Consider the following 19,442-nt stretch of genomic DNA (forward strand, 5'->3'; position numbering starts at 1 on the left):
CTGGACTCCTGGGACCCCAGGCTGGCCCCAAGCCCCATCTCTCAGAGCCAGAGGTGGCTGCGGGAAGGAGGGCAGCTGCCCAGGGATCAGGCTGGATTTCGTATAATCCAAGATTAGAGAGCGTGGGTGGGGAGAAGACAGGGCCTGAGGCAGGCTGGGGGACACCTGCCCTAGTTACACAGCTGGTGGGTGCCTTCTGGAGGAACGAGGGGGCCCATGATTGGCCTGTAGGATGGCCCAGAGCTGGCCACCTTCCGCCTGGGCCCAGGTGCCCTCAGGGCACTGCCGACTCTTCCTCTCCCCAAGTTCCTGGAACGTCTCGCCCACCCCTCTCTCAGCCCTGCCCAGCCCCTCCCAGGAGGCCCACATGAATCTCCATCCTGCCCTGCTCACAGCACCTTCCTGCAGCCTCTGCCTCCCCAGCCAGGCTCAGGGCAGACTCTGTAGGGGCAGGTCTGTGCTGTGGCCCCTGAAGGTGAGCCTGGGCACCAAGTCCTGAGCTGGCCACTTTGCACCCAGCCCGGGCCCTGTCCTCAGAGGACTCACCCCTGGCTACTGCACAGACCTTGAGGGCAGGCTGCAGCCATGGGGTGGGGTCATGCCAACCTGATGGGGTGACCTTCCAGGCAGGCTCCTTAGGGCACATTCCTCCACTTCTGCATGGGCAGCAAGCCCCTTAAAATCAGAGGAGCTGCTGTGGACATGGCAGGTGTAGGGGGTTCTGACCATTCCCAGAAACTCTGCTGTGCACCCACCCAAGCTGCACAGCTGCCCCTCACCGCGCTCTTCTTGAGTTCTGGCTGCCCAGGCACCCCAACCCATCACCATCAAGAACCTGGTCTCTCCCCTCAGCCATTCACCTGTGACCCCCTCAGTCAACCCCTGCTGGGAGTCCTCAACCAACCACAGAACACTCAGGGGGTGAGTGCCCCTCCAGAGGCTGCCCCCGCCCTCTCTGGCACCAGGTGAATCCAGCGCCTCTTTGAGCCTGCAGGATGCATCCCCCTCTCGGGCTGCTGCTTCCACTCCCCTCAGCCCCAGTCGCCTGCAGCAGCCCCCAGGCCTGGTGTGCAGATGGGATGAGGGCACGCAGATCCTACCTGTTCCTCAGGTACTCACCCAGCCACTGCCCTGCCATGCCGAGCCCTTGGCCCAGCAGCCTCTTCTCTGAGAGCATCTCTGCACCACCCCCAGCCTGGTGTCTCCCCACAGGTGGGGGTGGCGGCAGCCCTGGGATGTCATCCATCCCTGTAAGCGATACTGCGGGCAGTCAGCAGACAGGCCGGGAGGTGGCCCAGCCTGGCTCCTCCCTGGCCAGAGAGGCCGCCCAGCCCAGCCTGTGCTTCCCGTCCCGCCCGCTCTGCCTCAGCCTGGCCCTAGCTGCCCCCCAGATCTGCGCCTTCCGTCCCCACCTGCTCCCTGCTGTCTGGACCTGGGTAGCTCAAATGCCAGAGTGTCTTGGGCTGGAACTGACACTTTTCTCTCCCTGCCCGGCAGGTCCACCTCGACACAAACTGGCAGCTCCCTGCGTGACAGCCCTTGCCACACTTGTGGACCCTCTGCTGTCTATTCCCCTCCCATCAAGAGAAAGCTGTGGATCTCAGGGTCTAGAGTGCTGGGGTCGGCGACAAACCTGCTCTTTCAGACACTCTTCCTACACACAGGTGTCACACATGCTTCATAACCATAACCTTCATTTTCAGAGACTCAGTGGCACCTTCATGTGCTTCAAAGCCATTCCCTGGGACCCAGCGGAGGGATCCTGTGCCCCCACCCTCCCCCGCAATCTGGCCCTTCCCAGAGCACCACCGCCGGCTCACACTCCCTGAGCCCCTCCGGGCAGCCGCTGCCAGGGCCACTCAAGGTGCTACTTACATGGGGTGGGCAGGGGGCCAGGGAGAGATGGAGATGGGCAGGGCGGGGGCCCCACTGGCGAGGGGCCCTCGGCTTCTGGGGTCCCTGAGCCCCTCCTCACAGAGTTCAGGATGTCAGAGATCCTGGGGGCTGGGGCGGAACGGATCAGACGTAAACACAAGGCAGGCACGGGGGGCACACAGGAGAGAAACCCATGGGCAGACAGCCAAGCCAGAGAGTGGTGGGCACAGAGAGACAGAGGGATGGGGCACAAGGGGACAGAGGGGAGGGAGGGAGGATAGAGGGTGTGGGGGGAAGAAGTTGGACATGGGCCGATAGAGGGGATGTGGGGTACAGAGGGGAGCTTGGGAGACAGAGGGGAGCTTGGGGAACAGAGAGGGAAATGGGAAATGGAGGAGACTTGGGGGACAGAGGGGAATGTGGGGGGACAGAGTGGGATATACAGGGCAGAGTGGGGTGTGAGTGACAGAAGGGGTGAGGAGACCAAGAGTGATGTGGGGACAGAGGGGCATGTAGGGGATAGAGGGGGATGTGGGGGACAGGGGAGGGTGTGGGGGACAGGAGGGAGTATGGGGAGGAAAACAGAAACTCGAGGGAAAGAGGGGAATTTGGGGAACAGAGGAGGACCTGGAGGACAGAGGGGATGTCAGGACAGAGGGGGTACTTAGGGGGACAAAGAGGGATATGGGGGTAGAGGGGTTGTAGTAGGGACCAAGGGGACAAGGGGGGACAGAGGAGACATGGGGACAGAGGGTGCTGCTGGCAACAGCATGGTGCATGGGGAGGAGGCTGCAGGAGTGGAGGCAGATGCTCCCGCTCTTGGGTGGGGTGGGCTGAAGCTGCTGTGGACAGAGGGCACCCTGCAGGGAGAGGCCGCTGGTCAGCAAAAGCTGCCAGGTAAGTGGTCCTTGAGGAGCGCTGGGCGGAGTCACAGGGAGAGATGGGGGTTGCTGGTGGCACAGAGGAGGCCAGGCTGGGCCCTGTGAGGACAGCCCAGGTCAGCGGAGGCCAAGCCTATGATTCTCCATGATAGCCTGTTGGCGAGCTCCAGGGACCCTGGCCAGGGTTCCAGTTCTGGCACCTTCCTCAGCCTCTTAGACTGACGGAGGGCGCTCAGGGGTTGGGGTCATATCAGGAAACAGGGTGGCCCTGAGTGCAGGCTCCTGGGTACCATGGGCAGGGCCCCTGGGTGGGTGTACAGTCTGTGGGGGGGACAGTGGTCAGCAGAGAGGGCCTAGGGGGTTAGGGGGCCTCAGAGGGGCCAGGGCTGCCCCAGGCTGGGACAGACCCTTTTGGAAGGGTCCTGGGGCTGGACAGCCAGCGGGGAGTGGCAGTGGGAACAGGAGCCGTGGAGGGGGCTGGGCCCTGAGGGAGAAGCCAGGAGCGGCCCTGCTGGTTAGCGTGGTAGCCCACGGAAGCCCCGCCAGGGCAGGACGCCAGGCTGCGGCACCAGAGCAGGGTAGCTGGGCCGTGCATGCAGGTGGGAAGCTGCTGAGCGCCGGCCATTCGCAGGGAGCTGTCCGCAGCAGAGGCAGCAGGCCTGGGGGCCGCTACTTACATGGGGTGGGCAGGGGGCCTAGGAGAGCTGGAGACAGGCAGGGCGGGGGCCCCGCTGAGAGAGGGCCCTCGGCTTCTGGGGTTCCTGAGCCCCTTCTCACAGAGTTCAGGATGTCAGAGATCCTGGGGGCTGGGGTGGAACAGACAAGACGTGAACATGAGGCAGACAGACATACGAGGTGGCAACAAGGTGGAGGAGGGCAGTGGAAGGGTCCCGTGTCCTAGACCCCTTGGGCCCTGGGGTCAGGCCCTGAATCAGAGCTGCCTCAACAGCAAGAAACTCCCCTGAGCTGAGGTGGAGTGAGGCCTGGGCCTCCGGGACCTCCCATCCTGCCCAGCAGACTTGGGCAGCAAAGTGCTCCAGGACCCACGTCACAGAGGTGGGGCTCGCTGGGCTGAGGCCGCCCTGGGAAGCCCCACTGAGGGTTGTGGGGCCATGAGGCAGGAGCCAGGGTCCGAGCTTAGCCTGTCCTTGGCTCTGGAGTGGCCCCTCTAGGTGGTTGCCAGCCCTCCAACCTGACCCCCACAGCAGCAGGGCCCAGGCTACTTACATTGGCCTGGCAGGGGGCTAAAGGGAGCCGGAGATGGGCAGGGCAGGGGCCCTTCAGCTTCTGGGGCTCCTGAGCCCCTCCTCACTGAGCTCAGGATGTCAGGGACTCTGGGGGCTGAGGCAGAACAGGTGAGGCAGGCAGGTGGGCAGGGGCGCCCGCAGGAAAAGAAGGCGACTGGAGAAGGACAGGGGGAGGCCAGGAGGGAGGGCGGGGTGACAGCTGGATACCTGGGATGGCCACCCTGTGGGGATCCTGGGCCTGCAATGGCCACAGCAGGTATGTGAGGGCTGAGGGAGCCAATACGGGGCAGTGCCGAGCCAGAGCCAGCAGAGGACAGAGCAGCGCAGGTCAGTGCAGGCTGGCACGGAGTTAGAGGCCACCCTGCCACCCTAGTGCTGCGACCACCCCTGGCCAGAGCCAGCAGAGGCCAGGCCCATGGAGAGGGAGTGACAGTTATCAGAGGGGCATGATGGCCACTGGGCCTGCCTGGACTCTGTACCAGTCTCTGGGCAGCCTGGCAGGCTTCTTTCTGCACCAGGTGGGGTGGGGTGTCTGCCTCCACCTTGACAGGCTGTGCAGCCTAGATCTGAGCCACGTTGCTGGCTGCTGGGTGTCTCTTCATCTCCCCTGCAGACTCCGGGCTGGGCCCCCCTCCCAGGTCCCCTCCCTCACTGCTCAGTGCCCCACCGGGCTGAGGGTGATGGCAGAAGCTCTGGACAGCCTCCATGTTGTTGCCTTTCAGGCCTGTTCCAGACTGCAGGGGAAACACACTAACACCCACTCTCCAGTGTCCAGGGCCCAAAGTCCTGTGCTCATCTCTGCTAGGGGACAGTGTCACAGCAGTGTAGGGTGGGCAGGAGTGAGGCTGTGCTTTGGACAGGTGAGACATTTTCTCCCCTAAACTGGCAGAGTAGCTGACCCTTGTGGGGCACTGGGGCAGCCCTGAGGGTAGCTCAGGACTTATCTAGGTGACAAGGGTCAGGAGCCAGAGCCAGCAGAGGCCAGGGCTTCACAGGCCAGTGGGCGGTCTGGAGGCGGCGGACTCCATGGAGCATGCCCCAGTGTGGGTGTCCTGGGGGCCTCTTGGGGAACACACAAGACATTGACCTGGGTGAGCATAAGCATGGGAGGGGCCCTGGAATGGTCGTGGCGCAGAGGCCCACCGCAGGCGGCCGCTCCTGGCTCAGCAAAGGCAAACCCAGAAACGCCCATCCATCTGCCTGGCCACTCAGCAAGCACACGCTGGACGGAAACGCAAGCTTAAGGAGCTTTAAGACAAGGACGGCATCTTAGAACAAATCCTACCCATGAAGCTCTTCCCTGTGAGGGTCCTGGTGTGAGAACCTATCCCCGTGAAAAGCTGTGGATTCCTCTCTTGGACTCGGAGACAGAGACTGCCTGGCTGCCGGTCGTGTCTGCCACGCGTCCCACCCCCTGGGCAGACCTGATATCCAGGCTCAGGGTGGGATAGCAGCTGCAGGGCCCCCGAGTCCCCCAAACACCCGCACACACTCGGCATCGCAGGAGAGCTGACCCTGCCCGAGTGCCACCCGCCTCAAGGAGCAGCCCAGCAGCACCACGGCCGCTGGGGACAAGGACTCTAGTGCAGGTACCTTTAGCATCTTCATCCTCTATGGTGGTGTTGGCACTGTCGGAAGACTCCTGAGGAAACACGGGAGGCAGCGGGTCAGGATGTGGCCGAGGACAGATGGGATATGGCTGAGGGCAGGTGGACAGGGCTGGGACTGTGTCAGGACCAGCCCAGGTGCTGAGGCTGACCTCTGTTCTGGCTGCTTCGACCGGGCTTAAAGGCCAGCTCTGTGGACCTCATGCGGCAGCAACCAGAGAAGGCACCCAGCTCTGTGCTTGTCCCTGGGAGGGAGCCCCTCACCAGGGTGCATTCTCATTGTAGCCGGCACAGGCTGGCACGGAGTCAGAGGCCAGTCCTGCCACCCTAGTGCTGTGGCCACCCTGCAACCCCAACACACGAGGGCTCCACTTCTCCCAGCAAGATGCACCCAGCAGAGAGAATGGTATGCTCAGCTGACTCTTTAACAAGAGAGGAAATTCCAAGACATAAGACACAATGGGATTGGCTGGCTCCGGATCAAGCAGCCAGCGGTGTAATTTAAAAGACAGGGTGAGGCGTTCCCAGGAGTCTGCGGAGCCGCACAGGGCTCCGGGCACCGCGGCCTGGCCCCAGGGAGAGCACACCTGCCGCCCACATTCCCTCAGTGCCACCTGCCCCGCTGGGACTGGATGTCTAGCCAGGCTCCGGCCTCTCCTCTCAGGTGACCTTAGAGGGCAGAGGTAGCCCCAGCCTCTCCCACCCTACTCCAGGGCTGCTGCCCTTCAAAAGACCACCCCCCAGGTCCCCAGGAGGCCTGCTCTGCTCCTCAGAGAAAATATCTTACAAGGTCCCTGGGGAACCGCACCCTGGTTTGGACTTTGCCTGGACAGTGCTCAGGGCCCTAGACCAGAACTACGGATCTTCAGGTGCAGGGGCACAGTTCCCACAGCCTAGAGGTTGTGTAGGGGTCTTGCAGAGAACATGACCCACCTCAGACACACATGGGTCCCAGGGACACCCATCCCCAGCTGACAGGTGGGGAGAACACCCAGGCCCTGGCTGCCTAGAACCATGGGTGCCTCTTGGACCCCCTGGTCCCTGCCATGGAGAAAGATGTCTTCTGACGATGGGCTGGGTGGTGGCACTGGCCGGAGGAAGTGGGGGTCCCCACTGAGGCACTCTGGGGGCTCTGTAAGGAGCCTAGGCCTAGTGGGGAGCTGGGCTGGAGGGCCTTGTTGGGTATAATGGTGCTGTTTTGGAAGTCTTGGAAATGGCTTGGGCGCTGGCCCCAACCCTCCCACCACCCCAGAGAGCCAGCCCCTTCCCTGGCCCCAGAGTGATGATGCCAATGCGATGGGAGCCGATGGGCAGAGCAGAGAGGGGGGCAGAGGAGGGAGGGTCTGCTCAGCAGGAAGCACTGGGGCCGCACGGGGAGGAGGGTGGAGGACAGCCAGGAGGGGCAAGAACACAGCTCCTGAGATGCAGGCTCCGCTCCAGACCTTAGGGAGCCCTTGCTCCCTGCCTGCAGTAGGTGGGACACTCGGAGCCCTGGTCTGAGAGTGCTGGCCACATGGGGACCGGGCGCAACTGTGCCAAGCACCTCCAGGGGCACACCTGGGGCCTGAGCCAGTCTGTTCTGCTGCCCACGAAGACGGACTGAGGCCCTGCCCTGCTATGGGGAGGGGCGGCCAGGGCCACGGCACATCTGCCCTCCGCTCTGGCACAAATGCTGCCCCAGACCTCTCTCCTGGCCTGGAGCCTCCTGCCTGTGGAAAGCGGGAGGAAGAAAGGGGGGCAGTACCTTAATCCCGTCCACTGGGTTATGGATGACGGTGGTTTGAGGCTCCTACAGAAGAAGGAAGACAGAGGAAGGAAAGAGAGGGAAAGTGAGAAGAGGAGAAAGCAGAGACCACCAGGAGGGGAATAGGGAGACAGAGGAGGTGTGGGCGGCCAGAGCCTGCGAGAAAGAAGTACAGAACAGAGTGGGGGACAGGGATGGAGGCGGCGTGGAGCAGCTGGGAGAGGAGCCTGGGTCAGCTGGCAGGATGGAACAGACAGGAACTCTGTCCAGGCTGGCGGAGGTGCTGCCGTCCAGGGCAGGAGATGGACTGCGTGGGGCCCCAACAAGCTGCACGATGCATGTGGGAGCCAGAGAAGCCAGGCTCGGCCTTGGGGAGTTCTCCCAACCCTTTGCTGCCTGAACCTGAGCCCCAGCATGGTGGGGGGCACAGGTTTGGAGATGTCATGGGGGTGGGAGTGGCACATGGATGGACAGGGTCCGAGATGGGGCTGGCTGTGAGGCCGGCACATGGGCCGCCCTGGCTGCTGGGAGGTCCTAGGTAGGCTGGCATCAGGCCACCCTCTGGCCATGGCCTGGCCTGGGAGGGAGCAGCTCGTCCCTCTCAGGACTGCTATCCTCTGCTGGGGCTCAAGGTGGCCATTTGGTAAACCCAGCATTCCTGTGGGCAGTCTGGGGCTGGCTCCCGAAGCCTGGCCTGGAGTTCTCGGGGGACATCAAGACTGCTTCCAGCAAATTTGGGAACCTATGGGCCAGCAAGCCCTGAAGCTCTTAGAACAACAGAGGGGACACAACACAGTGCCCCAGCAGGAAGGCCAGCACCCACCAGCCACAACTTCACATCCTTGGGAGCACTGCTGTAGGGTTCACCTGCAGGAGCCCCCAGAGTGAGGGCAGTGAGGGGCACGTCGGAGCAGAGCGTGGTGGGGGCCCCTCCCCTCCCCGGCAGGGAGCCCCTAAGCCCTGCCTCTCAGGCAGCCACAGAGCAGCACAGGAGTACTAGCTCCTGAGGGAACACAGATGCCATGGCAAGCCCCCTCTTGGCTGCCAGTGGCCTAGACACCTCCTGACTGCACCAGTATGGCCCCATCTCCCCATGGGCCATGGAATGTGCCACTCCGGGCTGTTCCCCCTTCAGAGCCTGGCCCAGCCCCTGCAAGCCAGACCCTGGGAGTGGTCTGTGGGTCGGCCTGTTGAGGCATGGCGGTGTGCACCTGTAGTCCTAGCTACTCAGGAGGCTGAGGCAGGAGGATCCCTTGAGCCCAGGAGTTCAAGGCTATAGTGTGGACTTCAAGGAGGAGCTGAGGGTAGGGTCCTGTTGGGGGAGAGGGTGTCCTCTGCCTCACTGACTTCCTGAAGCACTCCTGGAGAAACACCCACAAGTCAACATGGGTGGGAGGCGGGGCCTCTCCCCTGCACCCCAACATCTGTGGGTCTCAGCCAGGGGCTCCCTAGAGCAGCCCTAAGCCTGTCTGAATTGGAGACCCCCACCCCCCACAGTGGCCTCTTTTCTCCACTTCACCACCGGTGAGGGATGAGGGGCAGGGGCCAGGCGTGTGTTATCAGACAGGCCAGGCAGGGCCAGACCCCACCTTCACCGGGCCCCCTCTGACCATCAGTAGTCACAGAGCCAGGGGTGTAGGAGGGGCTGAGAGGCAGAGTTTGAGGAGCTCAGTACCAGGGCGGCAGGAGGAAGCGTCCCTTTGGGGCTGGTGGCGGCTGCACTGTTTTTGGTGCTATTCGTCTGGGGCTGTGGAGAGAGGGAAGAGGAGGCCTTAGGTGGGAGAAGCCCCTTGCTCGCTATTCCCCTTCCCGTGTCTGCCAGGGTGTGGAGGGAGGGGGACTCCAGAGCAGGAGCCCCAGGGAGTGGGGGTGAAGCTGCAGGCTCTGGGCTCCCCGCACCCCAGGGCCCGGCCGGAGCCTCACCTTGACTCCATCTGCTTTCTTGTTGAGTAAACTCTTGGCTGCTGCATGGGGAGGAAGAAGGCGTGGTGAGTGATGGGCCTGGGTCTGCTGCAGTATACCCCCACCCCTGTGCCTGCCCCCACTCTTTCCCCAGGAGCAAGTCCAGGGTCCTGAGGCAGGTCTGGCTCCGGCACCCAGGTTGGCTCTGAGCAGGTGGGGGGCTGTCCCATCACCCCAGGACAGTCCTGTCCCCAGCCTCCTCCATGACCCCAGGGCTCGTGCAGGCATCCGGATTTCTCCACTGACCAGACCCGGAAATGCCCGTGGGTGCTGGGGAGCCCCCTTGGCTTCTGGGCCACATGCAAGTTCTTCCCAGAGAAAGGCAGGGTGGTGCCCCCTCCATGATGGAAACTCAGGACTGGCAGCGACAGGATGGGTGGGGGGAGCCAGCACCCCAGAGGTCATGCCCTCCTGGGCCCCGCCTTCCCGGGGCAGGGGTGGGTGCGCTACAGCTGGCTGCCCACTCGGAGGGGCTTATCCCAGCCCAGGCGCTCACCCTGCTCTCAGCACCACCATCCCCTTGGCACCCAGGCCTCAGAGCTCTGAGCTCAGCTCAGAACCGAGGGCAGCCCTGCTCGCCCTCATTCCAAACTGCCCGGCAGCCCTGGCCTTGGGGCTGCTTCTGGGCACTGACTGGGGCCAGCACAGGCCTTTCTGCCCACATGCCCCTGAGGACACTTGGGCCCAACAGCGGGACCCCTTGCCTCACCCTAACACTCTCCATCAGAGGTCAGGGGGGCCTGGTCCCAGCCCCTGGGACCCACACCCTCCATGGCGATTAGGATTTTAATTACAGAACTAAAAAATAAAAATAAAACAAAAACAAAAGAGGAAGTCAGCTTACCTTACAGAAAAGGAAAGGTGAGGAGGGGAGGGAGTGAGGAAGGAAGAGAGAGAGAGAAAACAAGATTTGTGCTGGTTCCGGCAGGGCGCAAGCCTGTGGGCCCAGGTCTCACAGATGACTTATCCTGGACCACGCTTGCCAAAAAGAGCCAGGCCATGCCAGCCAGCGGGTGCAGCAGGGTTAGAGAAGCAGCCAGGCTGGACTCCAGGGACCAACGACGTGGGATGCTTGCCCCGGGCCAAGCCGGGAAGGAAGGTGGCACAGCACCCCCGACCCCTCCCCCAACACCTGGCTCCAGAAAGCTGGCTGGCCAGGTTGTGAAATTGGGTTCTCCTGCCTGGGGACCCTGTGCTGCCCATGCAGGCCTGGGTGGGGACAGACAGGCACATTGTGACCTAGGACTGCAGCACTTCTCAAATGGGGTCCTCTCCCCACCCCAGCAGTAGCAGCAGCAGCAGCAGCAGCAGCAGAATCACCTTGTACAGTCAGAAAAGCAAATTCCCAGGCCCTCCCCACCGTCCTGAGCCAGAACCTCTGTGGGGCTGGACATCCGTCCCATGAGCCCTCCTGGTGGTTCTGAGCTTGGTGCTCCAGGTTGCCATGGCGATCAGGAGGCTGCATCCCGCAGGGCATAGACAGGCCTGGGCCTGGGCCTGCTGACCACCCCTCCCGGTACAGATGCCCAGTGCTGCCTCCTCCATGGCCCTGACCCCTCTGGGCTCTGTGGAGACTGGGAGTCGTGCCTGTGCATCGGCTGCCCGTGGCCCTGGGGACTCTATGTGCAGTGGGTACACAGTTTCTATGCCCTTCCTCACAGAGCTCTTAACACTCAACAATTTTGTATGAAGCCCAGGAGTCCCTCCCAGGATCCGTGGAGAAGTGGAGGGGCCCCAGGCATCACTCTCCCATCCCCAGGCCTGAGGCCCCACCCGGTGAGGCTGCGCATAGGACCACCCCCCTGATGCCCCAAAGTAGCCTGGCCCCATGAGTTCCCAGGACCAGAAATGCCAACTTCCCGCTTGCCTACAGTGCAGACTAAAAACCCTTCCCCTCGCTGTGGCTCAAATCTGCTTCCCTGTAAGTCTCTGTGGAGGGAGAGGCTAGTTCTGAAGACCCGGAACTCATGGTTCCAGGCCTCCCACAGCCCCTCACCTGTCCGTGCACCCCGCCCTCTCTGCTCCCCTCCCATCTCCAGCATACACAACTCATCCCAGAAACATCTGCCAGAGCCAGCCAGCCTGAGGCTGCAGCTGGGGATCCTGTCCTTGCTGGTGACCAGCTGCCCAACACAGCTGGAGGACAGGCTCCTCCTAGGAGCCTGAGGAAGGAGGCATCCAGCCTTGCCTTGAGGACGTTTGTCGTGGGGAGCTGAACAAGCAAGAAGGGACCCAGTCCCTTCCAGAAACACACACTTCAAAAAGCTGTGGCCAACTGAAGTGGGCGCTGTGTGGAAGGCTGTTTCTACGCACCCCTGAGAGGACAGCCAGGCATGCAGCCTCCGCCACGCCGGCAGCACTTCCAGCCCGGCTCTGCTGGGCTCCGCCTTGGAACCGGGGCCAGCGCGGCACCCTAGGCGGGAGCGGAACTGAACTCTTTCCCGGCCCATCCTCAGAAGATTCTCACAGGAAAGGAGGCACCAGTTACGCCCATCGGCAAGTTGACAGAGACCCTGGACAGTCCTTGTTACTAAGAGGGTTCCATTTAGATCCTTAAGTCTATCAAACCCCACATTTCCAAACTGTGCTACTGGAGATGCACCACAGCGGCAGTGGGAAATAAAAGGACAGAAGTTCACGTCCAGTGGGCGGCAAGGGCCTCGTACAAAGCAGCCCTGCTCGGAGGACTCCGGCCGACGCTGCTGCCAGAGCTCTGGGAAGCCCTGCAGCCGACGACCCTGTTGTTTCAGCCAGTTTCCAAACGTCCTTCCTTGTGAACCCGCTTTTAAAACAATCGCTTGTGCATGCCTTGGGCACAGTGTGGGGTGCATGGGTCCAGCCGTCCTGAGCGCATAGCTCCTGGCCACCCATTTTTTGGGGGTCTGCTCATTTCACATCTCTGCCTGGTATTAACTCCAGATTCACTGTGGCCAGAGTCCTGTCGACGCCCATCTATACTAGCGTTCAAGGGCGTGGGAACTTTCTGTCTGTATCTCAAGTTCAAAGCATGCATTATGTGCAGCAGGAGCCCAGGGGAGACGGAGCAGCCACAGGCATCCCAGACCCCTGGGCTGGGGGTTCTGTAGGCCTCTGTGGGACAAGGAGAGGCCCTCTGTCCTCCATCCTGGAGGGCACTGCCCATTCCCAGGTCTCCAGGGCTGGGCAACTGCTGTCACCCTGCAGCTGGCCAGACACTGTGGGTCTCCTCTGCTCTTATGCCTGATCGATGCAGGAGAGACCATGGAGGCCAGACTGAAGCACACTCAATAGACCGGGCCTCTCTGTGGGCTGAGGGGGCTCTGGCATGTGGGACTTCTGACTGATGGTACCAGTCAGCTGTCACTGGCGGAGAACTGAGCTCCCTGCTCACTTCTGTGGGGTACCGCTGAGCTGGGCTGACCTAACAGGATGGCGGTCCCCTCGGCCCCGCTGCCTCGTCCCCTAGCTGGTCACCCAGGACAGCCATGCTGGGCTCTGTCCACATGCACTGGCCACCCTCCAGGAAAGAGCCGCTCTTGGCGCCCATGGTGGAGCCGCACATGCAGGGCCTCATGCACCGTCGCCCACGTTCACTTGCAGGCAGGTGGACATCGCATCGGGAGCACCGGGCACAGGGCAGCGTAGAGGCAGCTGTCTCTCAGCACCGTACCCTGGGCAGCAGCACCTCCCCAGAAGCCACTAGTCTCACCCTTTTTCTAATCACAGCCCCTCCCGCCTGTGCTCTGGAAAACCCTGTCAAATGCAGCAGACGTGGGAGGACCCTCCCGGGGTGCTGCCTGCTGGACGCGTCCACTGGGCTCATGGGAGGAGAATGGACTACCCTCCCCTCCCCAAGGATGGCCTGGGCCTCCTCAGGAGGAGGCTTCTCTGGCTGGGAAGGCTGGGCTGCCCACCCTGTGGGGTCATGAGGGGGCCTGGGGAAGACAGTCCCCAGCACCCTGGAACCTCTCCCTGGTCCCCAGCCCATGTTGGAAGCACTGACAGGGAACTCAGCTGCTCAGCCCAGGGAGGACCTGGGGTCGGCCCTCTGTGTTCCATGCCCAGGAGTTGCCAGCTTGGCCTGCCCTAAGTTTTCACCAGTCCTCAGCTCGAGCTGCAGCTGCAAGGAGGTCTTGGGGTCCCCTAACCCTCATGGGGTTTGCCCATGGTCACAAGCCAACAGGTGGACAGAAGCCAACCTGGGCCTCTGGGCTCTGGCCCCGCATAGCCCAGGGCAGCAGGTGGGCAGAACTGGCCTTCTCCCTCACAGGGTTTGGGGCCAGGGGAGGAGGACTTTGCAGAAACAACCCAAGAGGAAGCCTTGAAAGTCTCCTCAGGGTGCCTGAAGCTCCCACCCTGCTCCAGAGCGGCCTGTCCTAGGGGGTTCTCAGGGCCGACATGCATGTGTGGGACTCAGCAGCACAGACCACCGTCTCCGTGCGGCCCCGAAGGGCCAGGGTGGGTCTGCCCCAAGGGCCTCTGCCTCTCTGGCCCTGCTCCCCAAGGCTCTACTTTCAGGATTCAGACACCCCCAGCAGCAGGTCCAGTGGCTCCCTGTGGGGTCCAGGCCATTCTCAATGGGGGTCTCCAGACCCCCGGACCTCAGGGTCCAGGACCAGAAGGGCTTGGTGTGGCCCAGGGGTCACCTATCCCAGCCCCTTGTCTTACAGGCAAGGAGCCTGGGGGGCTGACTCCCTGCCCTTGTGGTGGGCTCTGCTGGGATGAGACCACACGGGAGCAGGGGCTCCCGGGGCCTGGCGGCCTCTGGGGCGGCTCTGGAACCCAGCCAGCGGCTGCGTGCAGCAGGGGGCTGCATGCTGGCAGGAGGGACGGGCGGGGGCGAGTGGGACGCTGGGCGAGACACATCTACCTTGTTCCACCAGCCCCATGGTGGTGCCGGAGGCCGCGGTGGACATTGTGGCTGGAGCGGTGGTCTGTCTGCCCACTGTTAGCACCGGGTTAGAGACGAGGGGGAGGGAGGGGTGGGCGGACACAGACGAGGGGTGGGCGAGGTAAGGGAAGAAAAGAGACAAAGGAAGCAGAAGAAGATTAGAGTTAAAGTTTAGGTGACAGATGGTTCCAGAATCCTTTGCTCGAGAGAATAGAAACAGGATTGGACTGATTGACACGGAAAAGCATTTGCCTCCTTTCTCCTTAGAAACCCCAGTGGGGGCTTCTCATGCCGAAGGGCGCGGTGGGCACACAGCAGACAGGACAGTCCTATTAGTGTTGGTGTGACCGTGTGCACGCGTTCCCGGCAGTACAGCATCACAGCAAAAGTAACAGGATGGGGGAGGGCTGGGGAGTGCCAAATGCAAACGTACAACAAGAGAGACGGATCACAGACGCTCGCACACTGAGTGTTGGACGACGGAGAAGCCACGGGCACAGCTTGTCCAGGCCTGGGCTGCCGGCTCCACTCTGGGGCTAACCTCATGCCCCAGATGGGTCTGCCAGTGCCCTGGGCCTCGGGGGTCTATAACAGACCCCCCTCCCCCAAGAGAATTTGCTTCCCAACCACTCATCCTGAGCGGCCGGGGCAGGAAGCTACAGCTCATCCAGAACTTGGAAGGAGGCCCCTGAGCCTCCCGCATCACCCCGCATCCCTCTGCCCACCTCCTGCACAAAACACACTGCTCAGAGCACTCAAGATGACAAGGAGGCCACACAGATGTCCGACAGACGCCTGAACAGACACACGCGACGCTGCGAGCCCCAGTGAGTGGCACAGATGCTCGCGTTCAGGGGGTGGAGGGACACAGACCCCGCATGAAGGTGATGGGCTGTGGGGCAGGACCCTGTGGTGTCGCTCAAGGAGGGAGCCCAGCGGGGCCAAGTGGGCAGTGGGTGTCAGAACCGAGGGCAGACTCGGAGGGCAAGGGCGGGCCTGCCGCAGAGGAGGAGGGGGGAACTGGTGAGGAAGGAGGTGCTCTCCTGCATGGGCTGCAGGGAGCGGCCAGCGCCTGTCTCCCTGGAGAAGAAAGGCTCACCTGAGAAATTCCGTGTGGCCAGCATGGTGGTGAGGATGGCCCCCTGGGGAGAGACACAGATAAAATGGAGGCTGTGTCGCCAGTGTTCTCTGCTGGCTTCTGGCCAGCATAAGACCCCCGTCCACCTGCCCAGACGCCCAGCCTCATGGGCACCTGTAGGACATGACCTCAGCCTTCCAAAGAGGCAAGAGCTCCAGGAACCCAGCAGCCGCACTGAAATAAATCACCTGTTTCCAGAATTACACAGACCCTGGACCTAAACCTGTGGACCAACTATAGCTTCTAACTGCTTCAAGATCCCTCAGGGGTTGCCAGAACAGCTGGTCACCACGGCAGCTCCTCTGGGGTTCGGTTCCCTGACAGCTCCCTTCTTTTCCTGGTAGGCTCAGAACAAGGGCAGCAGTCCTGGGGGTTCCAGGGAGAACTGCGCAGAGACCAGCAGAGGGCACTCAGGCAGCAAGCCCCAGCCCGGAGTCCACGCAGAGAGGGACTGCCCAGGTGCGGCTGAGCCAGCCCTGGCCAAAGCAAGCAGGTCAGATACCCTACTGGTGTCCACCTCCCTCCCTGACCTCCCCCAGCCCACCCAACTCTGCTCTCCCTCCCAAACCTGTCTGAGCCGGAAGCTTCAGACTCACTTGTACTAAAGCGTATGTGTGACTGCCAGGGGACATGTGCTGCCTGCAGAGCCCGCAACAAGTGCTTTAAGACAATCCCTCCAAGGGGTGCTCCGAGGTGGCACAGACGACTAGGAGGGGCCGCGCCTGCTCCAGGGCACCTCTGGACTGAGTTCACCTGATGCATCTGGTCTGGGACTTGCTAACACTCAGTCCTGGGGGTAGCAGCAGCCCCTCGGTCTGCCCGGACCCCTCCAAGGCCCCACCACTCCAGCCCAGGGGGACACAGGAAAGCATGGCAGTGCCGGAGACTAGGGGCCAGGGCCTTACCTTGAGCTTTCTTCTGGCATTGAACTTTTTCAGACACTCCACTGTCTCTTGTCTGTGCATCATAGAAGCTACCGTGGAGCGTTGCTGTGGGGAAAGGGTGGTCACATGGCAGCCAGGAGCCCGAGGCCCAGGGGAGAGGCCGGGGCAGCAAGGTTTGCAGTACCCAAGGGTACCCACGTGATCAGCCACCATTGCAGCAAGGGCTGTGTGTCCCCACCTGCCTGGGACTTCCCTTGCCTCGCCCACTCTGTCTCTCACAGACAGGACTGCAGTTGGGAGGAAGGGACGACTGCTACCCTCCAATGTCCTCCAAGCCCCAGGCCTCACAAACGTGCCGGTGCATTCCAAGCCAGAGGCCACAAGGAGCACCAGGGGACCCAGGGGAGGTCTTGGATGTCAGGAATAGGACCCTCTGGGGGCCCTCGCCAGGGGAGTGGTCCGAGGCCATCTCCACTAGGAGTCCCCTCCCCGCTGCGGGCATCAAGGGCGACTCACGCAGACCCACGGGTGCTTCAGGGCCTCATGGGCTGTGATGCGCTTGGCAGGGTTGATGGTTAGCATCTGGTTGATGAGGTTTTTGGCTTCAGGAGTGACAGTGTCCCACTCGGGGGATGGGAACTGCAGAAGGAAACAGTGCCCATGCCAGGCCTGAAGCCCCCTCTTGGGCAGGGGCCAGAATTATCCAAGGGGCTTCATCTCTGGCCATGAGTCTGGGACAGCAGGACCCAGGACCTGGCCATAGGTGGCTTCACCTCACTCCTGGCCTCTTCCCATGCTGCCCTCACCCAGCCACACCCAGAGGAAGGGAGCACTCAGAGCGGGGCTGGTGCACTCACGTCATAGGCGCCGGCCTTGATCTGCTGGTACAGCTTGTGCTGGTCCTCGTCCCAGAAGGGTGGGTAGCCCACGAGCAGGATGTACAGGATCACCCCTGTGGACAGGGCCTGTGAGCACCCTGGCCACTCACAGGATGCCACCATCCACGGAGCCCATGCCCTGTGCCCTCACTGCCTGGCTCCTGTGGCCCTGGGAGGGCACTGGGGTCCCTAGCATTCCTTTGCCCCCACCTGTGCAGCAGACACTGGGGCAGAAAGGCACAGCCAGTCCCCATACCCTGCCCCACACCCACACTATCACAGGGATGGCGGTGACACCAACCCCCTCTGCTGCTCCCCCACCTCTGTGGTAGGTGACCCTGGCCCAAGGAGGTGGCCCTGCCCATGCCCGACAGCCCCTGACCTCTCCTCTCCACTCCCGTCCTCCCATCACACTTCTGGACCAGACCTCTGCTGAGCGCAGGCGAGCACTGGGGTGCACCAGGGTATGTGAGCAATTCTAACCTGGGTGGGAAGGGGGCTCCCGGCTGTGTAGGCAGACCCCCTCCAGGGCAGCTCAAGGGCAGGCCTGACGCAGATAAACCCAGATCAGAGCAACGTGTGCTGGTCACTGCATGCTCCAGGATGTAGGCCCGCCCCACCCCCACTCGGGCCAGGCCTCACCACATGCCCAGATGTCCACGGGCTTGCCATATGCCTCTTTGCGAAGGACCTCAGGGGACAGGTAGCCTGGTGTGCCAGCGAACCCTGGAGAGAGGAGGCCACGAGGGGCTGTCGGCACCACTGCTTGCTCTGCCGACTGCCAGCCAACACCTCCTGCCCCTGGCACTCACCAAACCATGCCTGCTGGTCCCCCTGCACCTCGATAGCCAGGCCGAAGTCCGCCAGCTTCACTGCAGCCCCTTTGCACTTGCTGGCCAGGAGCAGGTTCTCCGGCTGCAGGGAGGGGACCCGCACAAGGATGCACGTTGTTTAAACCCGGAGGTGTTACGGGGGTGGGTCATAAAACAGAGAGAACAGTGGTTTGCAAGAGACAGATGCACAGGTCTGAGCTCTGCCCCATAGTGTCTGCAGGGCACGGCTGAGCCTTTACCCCAGAGTTTCAGTTGCTGGGCCTGCAAGCCCACAGCCCCTCTGTCCCTGGGGACAGGGACAGCAGCTCTGGCCTTTTAGACGAACGTTGGCTCTCAGCCTGAGCTTGGATCCCCATACCCTAGAAGGGCAATCTGGGGGCCATGTGGATCAAAACCACAAGCAAACTGAGAGTTCCCACAGCCCGGGGCTGACTACGCAGTGGCTGGGGGCTCCCGTGGCCCTTGGACTCCCACTGGCTGAGGGGCTGCAACAGCCCTCCCTCCCCTCCCTGTTTACCATTCCCCAGAGGCTTGGGATGTTGGGGGGCTGCTTGAGGGGAGGTTCAGGTATTTCCTGCTGAGATGGTGACCCCCAAAGGGCAAGGAGAAGCCCCCAGGGGCTCCAGAACTAGGGGCAGCCCAGGACATCCACCCAACAAGTCCTCCTGGCTCTGGTCAGCCCCACCACATGGGGCAGGAAGGAGGCCCTGCACTGAGCCCCCACCTGCTGGATGTCTACAGGTGGGGGCGGTTACTCAGGCCCTGACACAGGGAGCAGTGCCCTTAAGCCAGAAGGACATCTGCTCCCAATCCTGCAGCAGTGGCTAAGGAGGCTGCTGTCCCTGGACTGGGGACACTTGGCACTGAGGACCTGAGGGGGTCCCAGGGCCACTGAATCCCCTGGGACCTTCCTGCGCCAGCCCTCAAACCCCACAGGGCTCTAGCCTACCCATCAGCCTCACCACCTCCCAGCGGAGGCGTCTCTCGGCTGCAGGCCTTCCTCGTCCCTGACCAGCAGGGGGCTCCCTGGGGCCCTCGGGTCCCCTTGGCCAGCCTCCCAAGCTGCCCCTTCGCCCTGGAGAGTGTCCTGCTGTCCTGGCACTGCTTCCATCTGATGCATTGCCCTTGGGATCACACTGCCACTTGATGAGCCATCATAAAAGATGAAACACAGCCACTCTACCCACTTTTAACACTGATAAACCTCAGAGATCCTGAAATGTGAAAAAGAGCTCCCCAGAATGAATGAAATATGCTCTCCCCATGTGGAAAGACTGCCACAACCCCATGCTGTGAGTGCCCCTCAGCAGAAACCCAAAGCTTCCTTGGGAACTACAGCCACGCCCTACTGAGCAGGCGGGATGAGGCTGTGTGCCCCCTTGACAGGGCAGCGTTAGGAGCTCCTGTCCCCTACCTCCACCTCCTTGTCTCCTTGGGGGCCCCAGAAGGCTGGGACACATGCATCCCTGTCTGCTAAGCACCAACCTACAAGCCTCTGCATATGGCGATTTTGCCAATGTTAG

General features: G+C 62.3%; 1 protein-coding gene across 41 annotated transcripts in view; it reads right to left on the reverse strand.

The window, feature by feature from the left end:
• Positions 1-19,442, reverse strand: part of CAMK2B (calcium/calmodulin dependent protein kinase II beta) — a 106,770-nt gene that overhangs the window by 7,648 nt on the left and 79,680 nt on the right. For 4 of the 41 annotated variants that reach the window (XM_078342333.1, XM_078342332.1, XM_035253292.3 and 1 more), the window contains exons 7-20: positions 17,899-18,001; positions 17,729-17,812; positions 17,066-17,160; positions 16,725-16,847; positions 16,230-16,313; positions 15,286-15,328; positions 14,166-14,240; positions 9,278-9,315; positions 9,030-9,101; positions 7,355-7,399; positions 5,597-5,645; positions 3,984-4,097; positions 3,434-3,562; positions 1,876-2,004 (exon numbers count right to left, since the gene is read on the reverse strand). In XM_078342333.1, the coding sequence (XP_078198459.1) occupies positions 1,876-2,004; positions 3,434-3,562; positions 3,984-4,097; positions 5,597-5,645; positions 7,355-7,399; positions 9,030-9,101; positions 9,278-9,315; positions 14,166-14,240; positions 15,286-15,328; positions 16,230-16,313; positions 16,725-16,847; positions 17,066-17,160; positions 17,729-17,812; positions 17,899-18,001 (1,183 nt within the window). Of the gene's footprint in view, positions 1-1,875; positions 2,005-3,433; positions 3,563-3,983; positions 4,098-5,596; positions 5,646-7,354; positions 7,400-9,029; positions 9,102-9,277; positions 9,319-14,165; positions 14,241-15,285; positions 15,329-16,229; positions 16,314-16,724; positions 16,848-17,065; positions 17,161-17,728; positions 17,813-17,898; positions 18,002-19,442 lie in introns of all 41 variants that reach the window. The other 37 variants (XM_078342339.1, XM_078342340.1, XM_035253299.3 and 34 more) reach the window with 22 other exon arrangements.

Source organism: Callithrix jacchus, chromosome 11 (genome assembly GCF_049354715.1).
Source record: "Callithrix jacchus isolate 240 chromosome 11, calJac240_pri, whole genome shotgun sequence".
In the NCBI taxonomy this organism is placed as follows: Eukaryota; Metazoa; Chordata; class Mammalia; order Primates; family Cebidae; genus Callithrix; species Callithrix jacchus.